The 15207-nt window shown below is 42.2% G+C and overlaps 1 protein-coding gene across 1 annotated transcript in view; it reads right to left on the bottom strand.

Annotated features, from left to right (window-relative positions):
- The window catches only part of grid2 (glutamate receptor, ionotropic, delta 2), a gene marked incomplete at both ends in the record, with an annotated part of 824583 nt that overhangs the window by 180079 nt on the left and 629297 nt on the right, over window positions 1-15207 (bottom strand). Inside the window, one exon of the mRNA XM_080739349.1 lies at window positions 2771-2872. Within this exon, the coding sequence (XP_080595475.1) occupies window positions 2771-2872 (102 nt within the window). The remainder of the gene's footprint in view (window positions 1-2770; window positions 2873-15207) is intronic.

Raw genomic sequence — 15207 nt, 5'->3', positions numbered from 1 at the left:
TCAAGTCACATTTATTTGTTTATACGAGGGCAGCTATGTGATAATTCAGTGCTTAATGTTTTCTCTTACAAGAACAACTCACACACCTGCATGCTATGAAGGTCGCAATGGCCCTCCAATTCACAAAGTGACAAGACAATTTAGAAGAAACTTATGATGATACAAACACTCCGGCACGCACGCACGCACGCACGCACGCACGCACACACACACACACACACACACACACACACACACACACACACACACACACACACACACACACACACACACACACACACACACACACACACACACACACACACACACACACACACACACACACACACACACACACACACACACACTTGTAAATACACTATTATGCAGACATGCAATTTCTAATACTAGTATATGACCATACAAACATCATCATGTTCTCAACATGTTATTTGTCAAATGCATGTACACACACACACACACACACACACACACACACACACACACAAACAAACAAACAAACACAGATTAGAATGTGCCTTGCAGACAGTCTCAAATAGCATCAACAAGGCAACACTCTGGATACTTCACGCTAAGACTGTCTGGAGGCACTCTCTAAACGGTGTTAGTCAACTGGGAAAACACTCACACACAAATACATAGCGATAAGATATTAGAGATAAAAGAGATACAAAATATGATAGAATGTAGGGAGGGGAAGAGAGAGAGAGAAAAAGAGAGAGAGGGAGAGAGAGAGAGAGAGAGAGAGAGAGAGAGAGAGAGAGAGAGAGAGAGAGAGAGAGAGGGAGAGAGAGATCCCTAGCCTCCCTATTCTGGCACATAGGCGAAGAATCACTGAAAATAGCACATCTACAAGCCTAGAACGTGTCGGAAAGTGATAGATATATCATATATAATCCATAACGCGCAATTTTCAGTGAAGAGATGTTGTAGAGGAGAGGAAAAAGTGAGGGTATTAAGTGTAAGTATAGATCCCTGGGGGACTGTGGTCAGTGTAGTATGGATGCTGTCATGTAGCTGCATGTGCACGGCTACACATACAGTACACAAACACCAATACTGGCAGTGTTAAGAACCATTCCATGCCTTTTCCTCTTGACTGTGATGAAAACCATCACATCAAAAAAGAAAAAGGGGGGAAAAAGAATTAAAATGGAAAGAAGCTATTGGTGGAAGCTACGGTCCAGAGGAAATATCTGGCATCATCCATTTCTTCCCTACTTCCCACTTCAAAGGTGGGATATGAAGACTTTACGGTGGTGAATCTTTAACGCACCCCAGGGACTTGCTCAAATCGACGCTGCAGGCGAGACAGGGAGGAAGCTGGAATCTCAATATCATGGACAAATGTGTTGGTATTCATCTTCTGCTTCTATTCTATGACATGGACAGCCATGCTGAGTTAACTCAACGTCCTGCCTGCTTGTGTCTCGCTCTCCCCCCTTCCATTGCATCAATAATGCTCTGTCTCTGTCCGCGTATCTACTCCCCCCTCCCTCCCTCCCTCCCTCCCTCCCTCTCTCTCTCTCTCGACAGAATGAGTGGTAGAATGATGGGCTAAAGCAGTGGTCCTCAAACTTGGGGTCGGAACCCCAAGTGGGGTCCCCAAATTATTTTGTGGGGTCCCCAGATGATTAATGTAATTTATTTTTCTCACTCAATGGTAAACAAACCAACATACAGTATAAGCGTATGGGTAACTGCACATTTCTAAAGCCACAATTTAAGGAATTTCAAGACCATTTTAATACCAAACTGGACAAACTGTCAAATATTAAAGGGGTATTTCACTTTCAAAAAAACTTTTGGTAATTTTATCATCTAATCAGGCTTTTATGAATACCCTGAACAGTTTTTAATTTGCTTGATTGAATATTTAGATATTTGATGTAAATGTTACCAGGCCCTCCAGGCCCAGGGCCTCTCCCCACACACACCCATTGTAACTTCAAACTTCATTTAAACCATGATAGATTCATTAAAAACACCCATTATTTTTTCTGGTGACTCATAATACCCTCCTAATACGTGAGCAGGCCGTGTTTTTTCGATAACTGTTTTCATTTATTTTTAATAATTATATTTTTGTATTTCATTTTTTCAAATAATTATAAAAAATAAATGAAAAAAGTTAACAAAAAAACACGGCCTGCTCACGTATTAGGAGGGTATTATGAGTCACCAGAAAAAATAATGGGTGTTTTTAATGAATCTATCATGGTTAAAATGGAGTTTGAAGTTACAATGGGTTTGTATGTGGAGAGAAGCCCTACCACTACTCCCTGTTGAAAGTGGAATATCCCTTTAAGTAAGCAAGAGGCGAACATTGTGAAAATAGGCGATCTACATGCTCACAACGCCTCGCAGGGTGGGGGTCCCCAGTTCAAATATGTTTATTTTGGGGGTCACCGCCTAAAAAGGTTTGAGAACCCCTGGGCTAAAGGATCGAGGTTGAGGTCGGGCACACTCTAAGTAACCAAAAATGTCAGAAATTCCACCAACTGCTTTTCAGCATGATAAAAACGTGATAAAAAGGCACTGGAGTTCCAATTTGTTAGTTTTTTCACTTGAGTCTAGGAAATGGTCCACACCTGATTTTACATTCATATAGGGCTGGTTGGATGTGATGTGAGTGGTAGAGCATGCATGTACGAGGACACACGCACGCACGCACGCACGCACGCACGCACGCACGCACGCACGCACACACGCACACACACACACACACACACACACACACACACACACACACGTGTCAGGTTGTACTCACCAGAACAGTGACTACTCGTAGCACCACTCCTCTCATGTTATTTTCCAGTTTCCTGTCTGACAGCGTGCCGTTCAAACCGTGGACTGGATCCCACGTTGCCAGCTAGAAAAGCACACACACAAACAAAAAACAATTTTTAACCTTTATGCCCTGTGCCTGGTATTCGAACCCAGGTCACCAACACAAGTGCTAACATGTATTACCACTGAACTAATAAAGCAAGAGGAGAGACTGGATTTTGACCTTCAGGTAGTACCTCTCGCCAGTCAGTAGCGGTCATACCAGACCACAGGATCTAAACGTCTCAATGAAAGCAGGAAGACCACCTCCCACAACCAATAGTTGTGTTAGTTATATTGTATTAACAGTAGTTCTCAGTGTGCACAGTACATGAGGAATTTAATGTAGGAGTGTCAGAAGTAATGTTGTAAGCCCAGATGTATCAGTGACGTCAGTCATCTCCGAATTTGGGCACTGTTTCAGCATACGGCTGTTACCATGACACTGACACAATATGTATCTCCATACTGTATATGGCCATTCCCAGATGATGCCCTGTTAGGGCAACCACACTAATACAATCCATTTTATGCCCATATATGGAGATCCCTGATGTCATCAACATTAAGCTGGTCTATGACTTCAGACATCTATGATGTCGGACGTCAGTCAGATGCCCATATATGGACCACGAGACTGACACAATATGTCCATATATGGGCATTCCCCATAGACCACACGAGACTGACTCAATATGTCCAAATATGGCCATTCCCAGATGATGCCCTGTTAGGGCAACCACACTAATACAATCCCTTTTATGCCCATATATGGAGATCCCCGATGCCATTAACATTAAGCCTCATGTGGTCTATGACGTCAGACATCTATAATATTACATGCCCATATACTGTATGCACAGTATATATATATGTCAGTCTCATGTGGTGTATGACGTCATTCATCCATGATGTCAGACGTTAGTCATCTCCATATCTGGCTCTGTCTGTCTGGCTCTCTTTTATGCCCGTTATGGTGTTCCAAGTCCAGGCCAGTTTGTGAAATACTATTACTTCAGAGTAGACAGACATCAGGTGGACAGGCAGACAGACATTCTGTAAATTAATAGTTAGAAGATTAATGTACCCATTTAAAAATATGTCATGCCAGCAGGGACCTACATACAATGTTTGTGTTTGTGACAATGTGACCACAATCTGTCATGAAAAGGGACAATGTCTACTGATCTGAGAGGACTGTTTGATGTTGCACATGCTCAGTGAGGGTGGTGTACAAAACACACAAACAAACAAAGTTCAAATCACAAACAAATCCCAATAATATGCATCGCTCTCTCCTTCACTCTGATCTGGATCCCAAAAGACATTATAATAGGCTTCCAGGGAAGCACACCTGTGGCCAGCCAGAGATTGGGACCACATTGGACCAAAGTTAAACCAACCCCTTGTCTCTGGACACGGGTTCAGTTTGTCAAGGAGGGTCAATGGACAATGAAATGCAACAAAAAATGTTGACTGTGTATAGGATGTTGATGTATTTATAAAGAACAGAAGGGACAACATTTTAAATAGCCCTGCTTGATTTGGTCTTTCTGGTGGTAAGTAAACATACTGTACATTAAAGTTTCATAGTGTAGCTTTAAGGGTCATCAGATGGCAGTAAAATACTTCTACTTCCATGGCACAAAGATGTCGTATGTGCACAGGAAAACATTATCACGAAAACTACTCTGCTGCTTTATTGAGATACAGGGTGGCAAGCAGCACAGTGGGTAGAGAGGCTGACTGGTAATCAGAAAGATGCCGGTTCACGCACCGATTTGTGCCGCAGTGTCCCTGACACTTAGTCCTAACTGCTGGCTTTCAGATCCGTTATTGCATAACTTTGTAGACGCATGAAGTCTGTCTGAGGCCACATAAAAAGCAAATAATACTGTTATCTGCCTGGGTTTACATTTTTTCCTTTCTTTTTTCTTTATTTTTAGTTATTTAGTCTGGTTTTTCTGAGCCTTTATGGATGGGCACAGTGGAGATAAGACAGGAAACAGGAAGGGCCTGGGAGCAGAAACAGGGCCCCAAGCCCCCAACTACTCGGCCGCACAACTTTTATTCAAGCTCCCTCATCAATCTACAGCTAGACCACCGTGTCTCTCAAATTACATCATATTTCCAATCCTCTCCCCAGGACCACATTACTGAAGTCCCAAACCCTGTTTTCTGTGTCGACGAACAGCCTTCTGGCTTTTAATAAAATATTGTTTTTAGCTTCAGAGATCAAAGTTTCCCTGAAGAGAGACTAGAGCCTGTGCAATATTTTGGCAAAGAGTGATTTAGCTGTCTGCTGTTCAAAAACAAACACACTCAAAAATGTGCACGCAAAGTAGCAGGGAGTGATTTGTTGCTCAAAAGAAAACAAACGAGCCAGAGCAGCAGAGGGCATGCTATTGTGGAAAATACCCGATATTATTTCTTTCCAAAACCTAATGTTACAGCGAGCATAACATGCAATTCAAGTTCAACTCTGACCATTTTTTGTTTTTATAAAAGAAAAATGTCATGGTACTATTACTTTAAAACAGAGTTTAAAGTGAGTTCATTCATTGCGATACCACCACTAAATAGGAACTTAAAGTATACTACGCTAGTTCCATTGATCGAAGCCGGACTGATTGATCATTAAAATAAACATGCTTTGAAAATACACAACCCACCCATCCGACCACTCAACACAGCAGCCGTTCGGATGGGGCGCAAAGCCGCGCAAATACTTGAGATTTTCGTGATCCAGAAAAAAGTTATGGGAACCACTGTACTAGGATGGACACTACTGACCTTGGACAGAAGAAGCCTTTCAAGGGTTACTGTTAGAGCACTTATATTTACTCTTCTGTTCATAGATTGTACATATTAACATAATATTCATCCAGCTACTCACTCACTTTTGAAGGTCTGTTGACACAGACAGTATATTTATTCTCATACTCACTGTTGATATACTGTACAAATATCCATTCTTATATTCAATATCGATTGACCGTTAATAAACCGTGCATAATATATATACACACCTACACCCATTCATACAGTATATTGTATTGTGTTCACTCATATTCACTAAACATTTATATTTATTGATAGACTGTATCCGTTTTTTCAAACACTGCCAGTGTTTCATAAGTAAGTATAAGTAAGTAAGTATAAGTAAGCCTTGCAGAGCCATCGACTATAGAAAAGCAATGTTCCATTCTTAGGGGGCAGAAACCAAGGTGATTAATCCAATCAGTGACAACTGCATATTACAGGCAACATGGTTTTCATAGCGTTTTGATTTTGAACAACAGAATCACATGGTTTTAGGTGTATTATTATGTTGGTGGTTTTTCTTTACAATGATTTTGTTATGATTGGGCATTCTTCTAAGGCTGCGAGTATTCGCTGTCACCATTCTGTCAATGTACGGCACGCGCACTCACTCTTGCGCGCACGCGCGCGCGCGCACACACACACACACACACACACACACACACACACACACACACACACACACACACACACACACACACACACACACACACACACACACACACACACACACACACACACACACACACACACACACACACACACACACACACACACACACACACACACACACACACACAGGTGGAAGTGTACTGTAACACTGTACCCTTTTTCATCCTGCAGGGGGTGATGTGGATCTAGGGCCACATTGTAGCTACTGTGAAATACAGTCTGCTCTCTTTCTACCTCTTACACACACAACCCAAATCCTTAATGCTCTCTCCGTCACTCTAGCCTATCTCTGTTTGTTTATAATGCAGTCAAAGCGAAGCAGCATTTATAATTTTGTGTTTCTCTGAAGCCTATTCCTTGGAAGATAAACAGGCTAACCTTTATATCAGAATGCAGAGGCTTTGCTACAGTAATTGCCTTGGCTTTTGTTGCTCTTTCTCTTGTTTAGGGGGCCTCTTTCTCTCTTTGTCTGTGCCTGAATCTAGATTGTTCAGTTCTGCAGTCACTACAGAGATTTTCCTCTGGAGTCCCTGTCAATACTGTGTAGTCCCTTGATCAGTGCACCATCCCTTTATCTGTCATGTGTCCACACGCTCGCAAAATGTGCCTCTGTGGGGAAAATGTCTGCGCTCAACCTGCAACCACCCCCTGTTATTATGCTGTAGCCTGTGTGTGTGCAATAGCTGCTGTGCTCGCTTGTGAGGCGTGAGCGTGCATGCTATTAATACCGTCAAAATGATGGTTCTTCTGTACTGCAATTTCAAGCCTGAGATCTTGGAGGCAGAGAATGTGAATGTGAAACTGAGACAAAATGAGACAGAGAGAATGAGAGAGCACAAATGCAGGGAGAGCTGATAGATGAGGTGAGGAGCGATGATGAGAGGGACTCATAAAAACTGAATTTACAGCATGGCAGCAACTCTAAGTGCTTGTAAAAATCTGAGTGCATCTAATCGATAAAACATTAGTGGTGTGGCTGATAGGCATATAGCAGGTAGAACTGCCACACTGACCCCACAGTAAGGAAGATTAGAGAAAATACACATGTACAGTAGTTACGCAAGCATGTATGAAAACAAAACACACAGAAACAGGTGCATAGAGTACATACATACTGTACACACACCCGTATGGAGGTTATTCAAATTACACATGGCTAAGCAGGGCTAGGCACATGACACAAATGTAGTGCCGGATTTATATGACATATGAGGCCACTGGGCAAGGGGAAATAAAGAGGCCCTCATGCGCGCGCGAAGTACCGCCACCCCCGAGGCCCCCAGGCACGTGCCCACCCTTGCCCAATGGTAAGTCCGGCCCTGACAGTAAGCATGGGTATAAAAACAAACACAGGCCAATGGACAAACATGAAGAGCCTTATTTAGACTATCTATATGGCACAAGATGGCAAAAGGTCGAACGCGCTTGTGTTTTGGGCAGGGCACAACATGAATTAGACCAATCAGTGTCTTCTCTCAGCGTCTTCTCCCATTCCCCTTAACCCTAGAACACTAACATTGGGTGAATTCCACCCGAACAATTGTAATTATGTGCTTTTCTGAATGTTGCTAAAGACATTCTACAGGCAGGTCTTCGGGTGAATTTCACCCAGCCTAAAGAAGAGTACCTCAATTTGCCATGTATTGTTGTACTTTAATATAGTTTGATGAGAAATACTTTTCATATAATTTATTATATCGGGTAAAATATACCCAACGTTAGTGATCGTGTGACAATTTTTAACTTGTTCTAGGCAGAATTCACACCAGCAGCAGTATTCCACTTCCGCGTTCTGAGAAAGTGACGAAATTCCATGCATTGCCTATGGCCGAAGAGCAACCACCGCCTTCCCCACTGCAAAGTGGCAAAGAGGCAAAGTAGAGAAAAGTTCAAACTTTGCTGCTGCTGCAGTACGGCAACCCAGGAGCACGTTATGATCTGCTGCCACTGCTGGCGTGAATTTGGCATTAGAGCCAAGGTGCACTTGCACTATGACACATTGCTCTTTAAATAACAGATTATGGTAAGTTGGAGGGGCCCGCAAGCAGTTTTCTGCTGAGGAAACATATCTGCTTGTTTACAAAGTGACACGGGAGCAGCAGGAAAAATGTGACGTAATGATGTCAGGGGACGGGGCAAATATAAAGCTCTCCACTTACGGAAAACATCAAGTGGAAACGAGCAGTGTACCACGTAGGCTACGCAGGGGTGTCACAAGGGGGGGAATAGTGGGACTGAGTTACTAGGGCCCAAAAGTTAGATATTGAAAAATGCCGTGCTGCAAGCTTGTAGGTCTGCTATTTTTGAAAAGTCGTGAAAATGTGTGCAAATCTTTGAATACAGTATATGTTTTTTAAGCAAACATTTGTAACTCAAATTTTGCTTCTGGGGGGGTCCCTGGAACTAATATTTTGAGATGGGGGTCTGTGGCCAAATACATACAGTATCATTTTGGGGGGTCCTTCACATGAAAAAAGTTTGAGCACCAATGACATAAAAACATAGGTTTTTCAAAAAACCTTAGAAGGATTTGAAACATTCAAAGACTTTTGAAAGGCACACATTTTCAAGATTTTTCAAAAATAGCAGATCTACAAGCTCGCAGCGCGCTGTGTGCTTATATATCTGCTATTTTTCAATAGTTAAAGTAACCAGGGCCCAGAATTTTGTGCAACACCCCTGCTGCGTAGGCTACCCTCCATGCATGGCCCGCTGCTGCTGACATATTTTTGGCATGCAGTGCAGCACGCCTTCCTCCGGTAATGTCCCCTCATTTATGTCCTACAGACATCCCTGCTGTCTTGACTTATCAACTTTTAAATAATCACATGCTCATTCTCTCTCTCAGTTAGGTTCTTTATTTAAACCACCTATTAGAGCATGACACTGATGCTGCACCACAGCCCCTAAATGGATACTGGTGACCTATTACTGTAAGGCGCACAAAGGAAAAGAAAGCGAAAATCTTACATGACGAGCACCTTTCACACATATATATTTTCCATCAGCAATAAATGTAGGGCAGGCTACTTGATTGAAATTGTAAGTAAAGTACTCCCTCTCTCTCCCGTCACTAATCTACCCTCTCCGTGCAGAAATACTTCCAAAGGTTCTATTTATTTTCCTTTCTTATTTGTCATATTCTTATCAATTGGAATAATAATAAATAAATGCTAAATAGAGTGTTTTAAAAATGGTTCATCTCCGTTTCTGACCACAAAACATTTTTTGGTGCCTGCTGGGTGATAAATTGACTGAAGCACCCCAGGCACTCGCTTCTCGATTCAATAATTGCAACCCGCTTGCCCATAAGCGGACGGGTTACGTCTGACACTGTGGTTCCCCTGACACATAACTGTCTTGGACATCTGGCCAGTGTGGCACAGAGTCACAGTGATGTCACAGTGATGTAGACATCAGGGATCGCCATATATGGGCATAAAAGGGATTTGGTTCCAGTGTCATCCCAGGGATTTCCATATCTCCATATATGGGCATAAAAGGGATTTGTTCCACTGGCATCACAGGGATCTCCATACTGTATATATGGGCATAAAAGGGAGAGTCTGTCTGTCTGTCTATCTGCTCGTCTTTTTTGTTGATTGACTCTCATGCTCTGACATCACTGTGATGTCATGGGAACCAAATCCCCTTTATTGCCATAGTGACGCCAGGGGAACTAAATTCCAATTATTCCCATATATGGAGATATGGAGTTCCCTGTGATGCCAGGGGAACCAAATACCTTTTATGCCCATATATGGAGATCCGTGATGTCATCAATATTAAGCCCATATCTGTGAATGCCAATATATAATCACTGTGATGTCAGGGGAACCAAATCCAAAACTAGCACCCTATTCAGGGATGAACGTTCTGTGAAATTTGGGTGTCAATGGTCTGTATTTATCTGGTCAATAATACATTTAGGGTTTAAGTGTTTCTAGGCCTAAGCAATTGAATCAGGCTGGCTTGCTGAATACCTTTCCTTAATAAAATGCATGGTACAGAGCAATGAGTTGGATTTAGTTAACTGTTTTGATGTCATGTAGTTTTTTAGTTTTTAGTTTTTGCACTGGAACTTTGGAACTGCCATATCCACTCTGCCCTTGAGCAAGGTACTTAACCTTGAGTTCTATGCCATGGAGGAATGAAACAAAGAAAGTTTGTATGAAAGCTTGTTTAGAAAAGCACCAAAGGACTCTAGTGCCTGTCAGACCAGCTATCAGTCATTGTCAAATCACGCTGTATCTTTGACAGGATGCAAATTCCCTGAGGATTACTCAAACATGAGAGACCTGCAACATAAACCTAGAAAGACATGAACAACAAACATTGTAACATCAAGGCCCAGTGTGTGTCTGTAGTTGTAGTCTATTAAACATCAGTGGATGAGACCATTCAATCATCATCACAACGGGCTACACTAACACTACATGTATCCATCACTACCAGACTACCTGCCTTTGTTAGCAACTCTGTTTGTAGTGGAAAATATAATGCACATACTATACATGTGGTGTATTCATATGCACACACAAAGACACACATACAGAAACTTGTCTGTCTGTCTGTCTGTCTGTCTGTCTGTCTGTCTGTCTGTCTGTCTGTCTGTCTGTCTGTCTGTCTGTCTGTGTCTGTCTGTCTGTCTGTCTGTCTGTCTGTCTTTCTGTCTAAAGTATCAGCAGTACATCATATTTTGTAGCCTATATTGCCACTAAGAAATGAGAGAGAGATAAAATGACAGAGGGGAAAAGGACAGCGCCTTGCTGCAATATTATGGAACAATTGGATACACTATGCTGTCTGAATATCAATAATTCCACTTCACGTTTATGTTTTGACTGGCCAATAACAAGCAAGTGTGAACCCAGACCTGTGCGCTGAGTGTTACTGATGTGTGTGCGTGTGTGTGTGTGCGCGCGTGCATGCGTGCGTTCGTCTGTGCGTGGCTGAAAAGCTAAAATGGCTGCCTGGCTAGCAGTGAGGCCCACTGACACTCCTTATCTTCACAGCACCAGATAAAGGCTCATTTCTCCCTCACGGTATGAAATGACTCTGCAGTATATGTGAGCGTGTGTGTGTGTGTGTGTGTGTGTGTGTGTGTGTGTGTGTGTGTGTGTGTGTGTGTGTGTGTGTGTGTGTGTGTGTGTGTGTGTGTGTGTGTCTGTGTGTCTGTGTGTGTGTGTAGGCAGCTTACATTCCCGCCATTAGCATCACACAATGCCTCGATTTCTCTCTAGGCATAACACTTTAACTTCCACCCTTTTCCCTCTGAAGCTGTCTGTCTGTCTGTCTGTCTGTCTTTCTGTCTCGCGCGCACGCACACAGAGAGGTTTATGAGAGTTTCTCCCTGTTGTTATAGCTGTATCTCTGTTTTTTGCCCTCATGCCTTTTTTAAGCTGCTACACAATGCTATACTTTTTAAGAAGAAAAAAAACAAAACATAGTGTCGAGATTACATTTAACGCAATGAGTACCACCAGTACAACCAGTGGCTCAAGAACGTTTCCGTTATTTCTTAATGCCACTTGGGGCCGCCAAGCGCCAACAGACGCAAAGTAACTCTCCAGTTCAGCTTTAAAAGACATGCTTGAAATTTTCTGCTGGCACATTACATCTTTAATCGGGAGTGCACACATAAATTCACACAAACACACACACACACACACACACACACACACACACACACACACACACACACACACACACACACACACACACACACACACACACACACACACACACACACACACACACACACACACACACACACACACACGCACGCACACGCACACATTAGGATTTAGAAGCCATTTTTAGAATCAGCCTGTCGCACAATAACGTGTGTAGATAAACTAGATAATTCACAGCCTCTGTCTAGTAGACGAAGATTCAATTCCCAAAAGGTTACGATGTAGGTGGTATACAGTAAAAGCATAACAGTGCTGTGCACTGCTGGGTTAGGTGAAGCCAAACCAAAGCCACATGCACGGTGCCGATAATATGCGCACACACACACACGCGCACACGCACACACACGCGCACACGCACACGCACACACACACACACACACACACACGCACACGCACGCACACACACACACACACACACACACAGATATGCACATTTGTGCGTTTACACACACACACACACACACACGCACACACGCACACGCACACACAGTGCTGTGACAACTGAAGCTAAACCTAAGCAACACAGACCACTGAGCTCTGGCAAGCTGTCCTGCTACGTTTTGCTATGCTAAGCTAGCGCAGCTAGCCCCAGACACAGGGGGCTTCAGCTTAGCTTCCACACTAGTATCACATAACTTGCCTGACCTAAATCCACAGCAGTAGAAACATCATCACAAGAAAAAAAGCTCTGTAAAAAACACTATCTTCATCATCTTTTGAATTTAATATTAAATCATCACCCAGACAAACAGACAGACTGACTCTTAATAATAAGTTAAATTATAGTGCTGCTGGTATGTGGAATCCCCAAAAATTATTTCAATCTGAAATAACAAATGTTACACCCATTCCCCCACCTGATATCATTTAGCACTGTCATTAGCCATTTGAATGTGTAGCTTGGCAACCAACACATTTCCTGTAACACTGCTGGGCGGTATAGGCCCATCGTTAGCGAAACATTAGCTCACACTATGTATGCAGGAATCTTGCATTAGGCAGGCTGTCACCTGCCTTAATTTAGTTGAGTTTCAGCAGAGCGCTCTCTCGCTAATAAAGCTCTGTGAAGTGCAGGTATATGGAGCCTGTCAGTGTCACCAAGATTTGTACTGTCACAAGTAGAGAGGCAAAGCAAAGGGGCAAGTAAAAGGTACTCCTCTCTTCAGGCAAAGTATATCCTACCACTTGTTGGTGCAAAGCATCAATGGGCTGAAAGAAACGAAGATTATACATTGATTGTACTGTATATTCAAGACTTCAATTCCTCGTACGTTAACATTGCATCCACTTCTCCTGTCACATCCACAATGCCAAGAAACAATATTAGCTGCCACAACAATGACTCTTGCCTGATTTTCTCTTATGCTCTGTCACAGTTTTACTACTAAGGCCAAACAAATATTATAATACTACTATAACTATAACCTTGTCCATGGTGTGCCAACTTTCTCCATCTCAGTGTCAATATATCTCTTCTCACCTTTGCCTTTTCTTCAATCCTTGACTATTCAGCACATTGACTATTCATTAATCTTTTCGACTGCCTTTACTCTGATTACTTCAACTTCAGGAGGCATCTCATAGTGTCCATTTCCTGAGCTCCATCACATCTCCTTTACATTAGGCTCCTTCACGCACTCTCATTCTCCTTCACATCACCAGTCACTTATATCTTTCTTTAAGTTTCACCACCTTGGACATCTGTCGCACTTCATTCCGTTCTAACATCTCTTGCACTGAATCAGCCTCGGTATGCCATCACTAGCTAATTCATGTTAGCTAAAAATACCCTATCTGTTAAATTAGCTCAGTCACAACAGAGCAGGACTGACAGACTCAATGATTTTCAACGTCTTGGAATCATGATGAAAGCTTCAAGCTATAGCAACCACTCACGCATATCCCTTGAACTCCTCGAGCTACTCTTCTACAACTGTCAATACTGTAGGTGGAGAGCTCGGGTGTCGCACCAAATTCTGGGCCCTGGGTACAAGGATTCACTCCGGGCCCCCCATGAATATTCTTCATAGGGGGAGGGGGGAGGTTTAACCCATTTAGACTGGGAACGCATTATTTTGTGCTTTAACTATTGAAAAACAGCAGTTATACAAGCTTGCAAGATCTGCTATTTTTGAAAAATCATGAACATTTTGTTGTCTTTGAATATTTAAAATCCTTAATGTTTTTTGAAAAACCTGTTTCTATGTCCGTGGTGCTCAAACCTTTTCATATGAAGGACCCCCAACATGAAATGTATTTGGCCACATACCCCGATCTCAAAATGTTTAGTTCCAGGGACCTCCCAGAAGCAAAATTGAGTTAGAAATGCTTAAAAATACATATATTCAAAGATAAAGATTTGCACACATTTTCACGACTTTTCAAAAATAGCAGATCCACAAGCTTGCAGCGCGGTACTCTGTGCCATGCTGTGAGCTATTTTTCAATAGCTAAAGTATAAAATAATTAAGGCCCTAGTAACCCTATTATTAGCTTTCTTTTTCTGTTCATTACAGGATTATTTTTTTATGTTTTAATCATGCCACTTGAGTTAACCCTAAAGCAGGAACATGTCTTTCTTACTACTTTGTCTGTCTGTCAAATATAACCACTCCAATTGTAAGTTATATTGTATTAACATACCCTACCATACAAACAAATTCACCAATAAAAGTTACATAATACAGCTTTAACAAGATTAATTAATTCACCCTTTCTGCCACTTTAATTTAATCAGCAAAAACATTGTGTACTTAATTAAAGCTTGTTTTAATATAAGCCATATACGTTTCCTAGCTCTTTGTGGGGAAACCAATCAGAAACCAATCAGAAACATTAAGAATAAACCCAAACTGGACTAAGCTCATCAGTGTCCTCGTCAGGGGAGAATTCTATTTTTGAACGTGATACATATGGCACTGTCAATTTGTAGCTTTCAATATTAGAGCGACCCCTAGCAGAGACCACTACTGCACTACTGCAGTCACAGCCATAGAATAACAGAGATGCAAACATACAATTAGTAATAAATATCTGTTGGTTTATTTATATCCCACACACCGGCAGCAGCTGCTGTCATTTTGCAGGAGTGATGAGTGAGATCCTTTTAATCTCCCAGTAGCCTCCGTTATCTTTTCATGACCGCTTGACGTTTTTCACATTGCTCAGTGATCCTCCCTGCTATTCC

Source organism: Nannobrachium achirus (assembly GCF_963921795.1).
Source record: "Nannobrachium achirus genome assembly, chromosome: 12".
NCBI classification, from domain to species: Eukaryota; Metazoa; Chordata; class Actinopteri; order Myctophiformes; family Myctophidae; genus Nannobrachium; species Nannobrachium achirus.
Note: the sequence above shows the minus strand (reverse complement) of the source record. Positions and strands in the feature narration are given on the sequence as shown.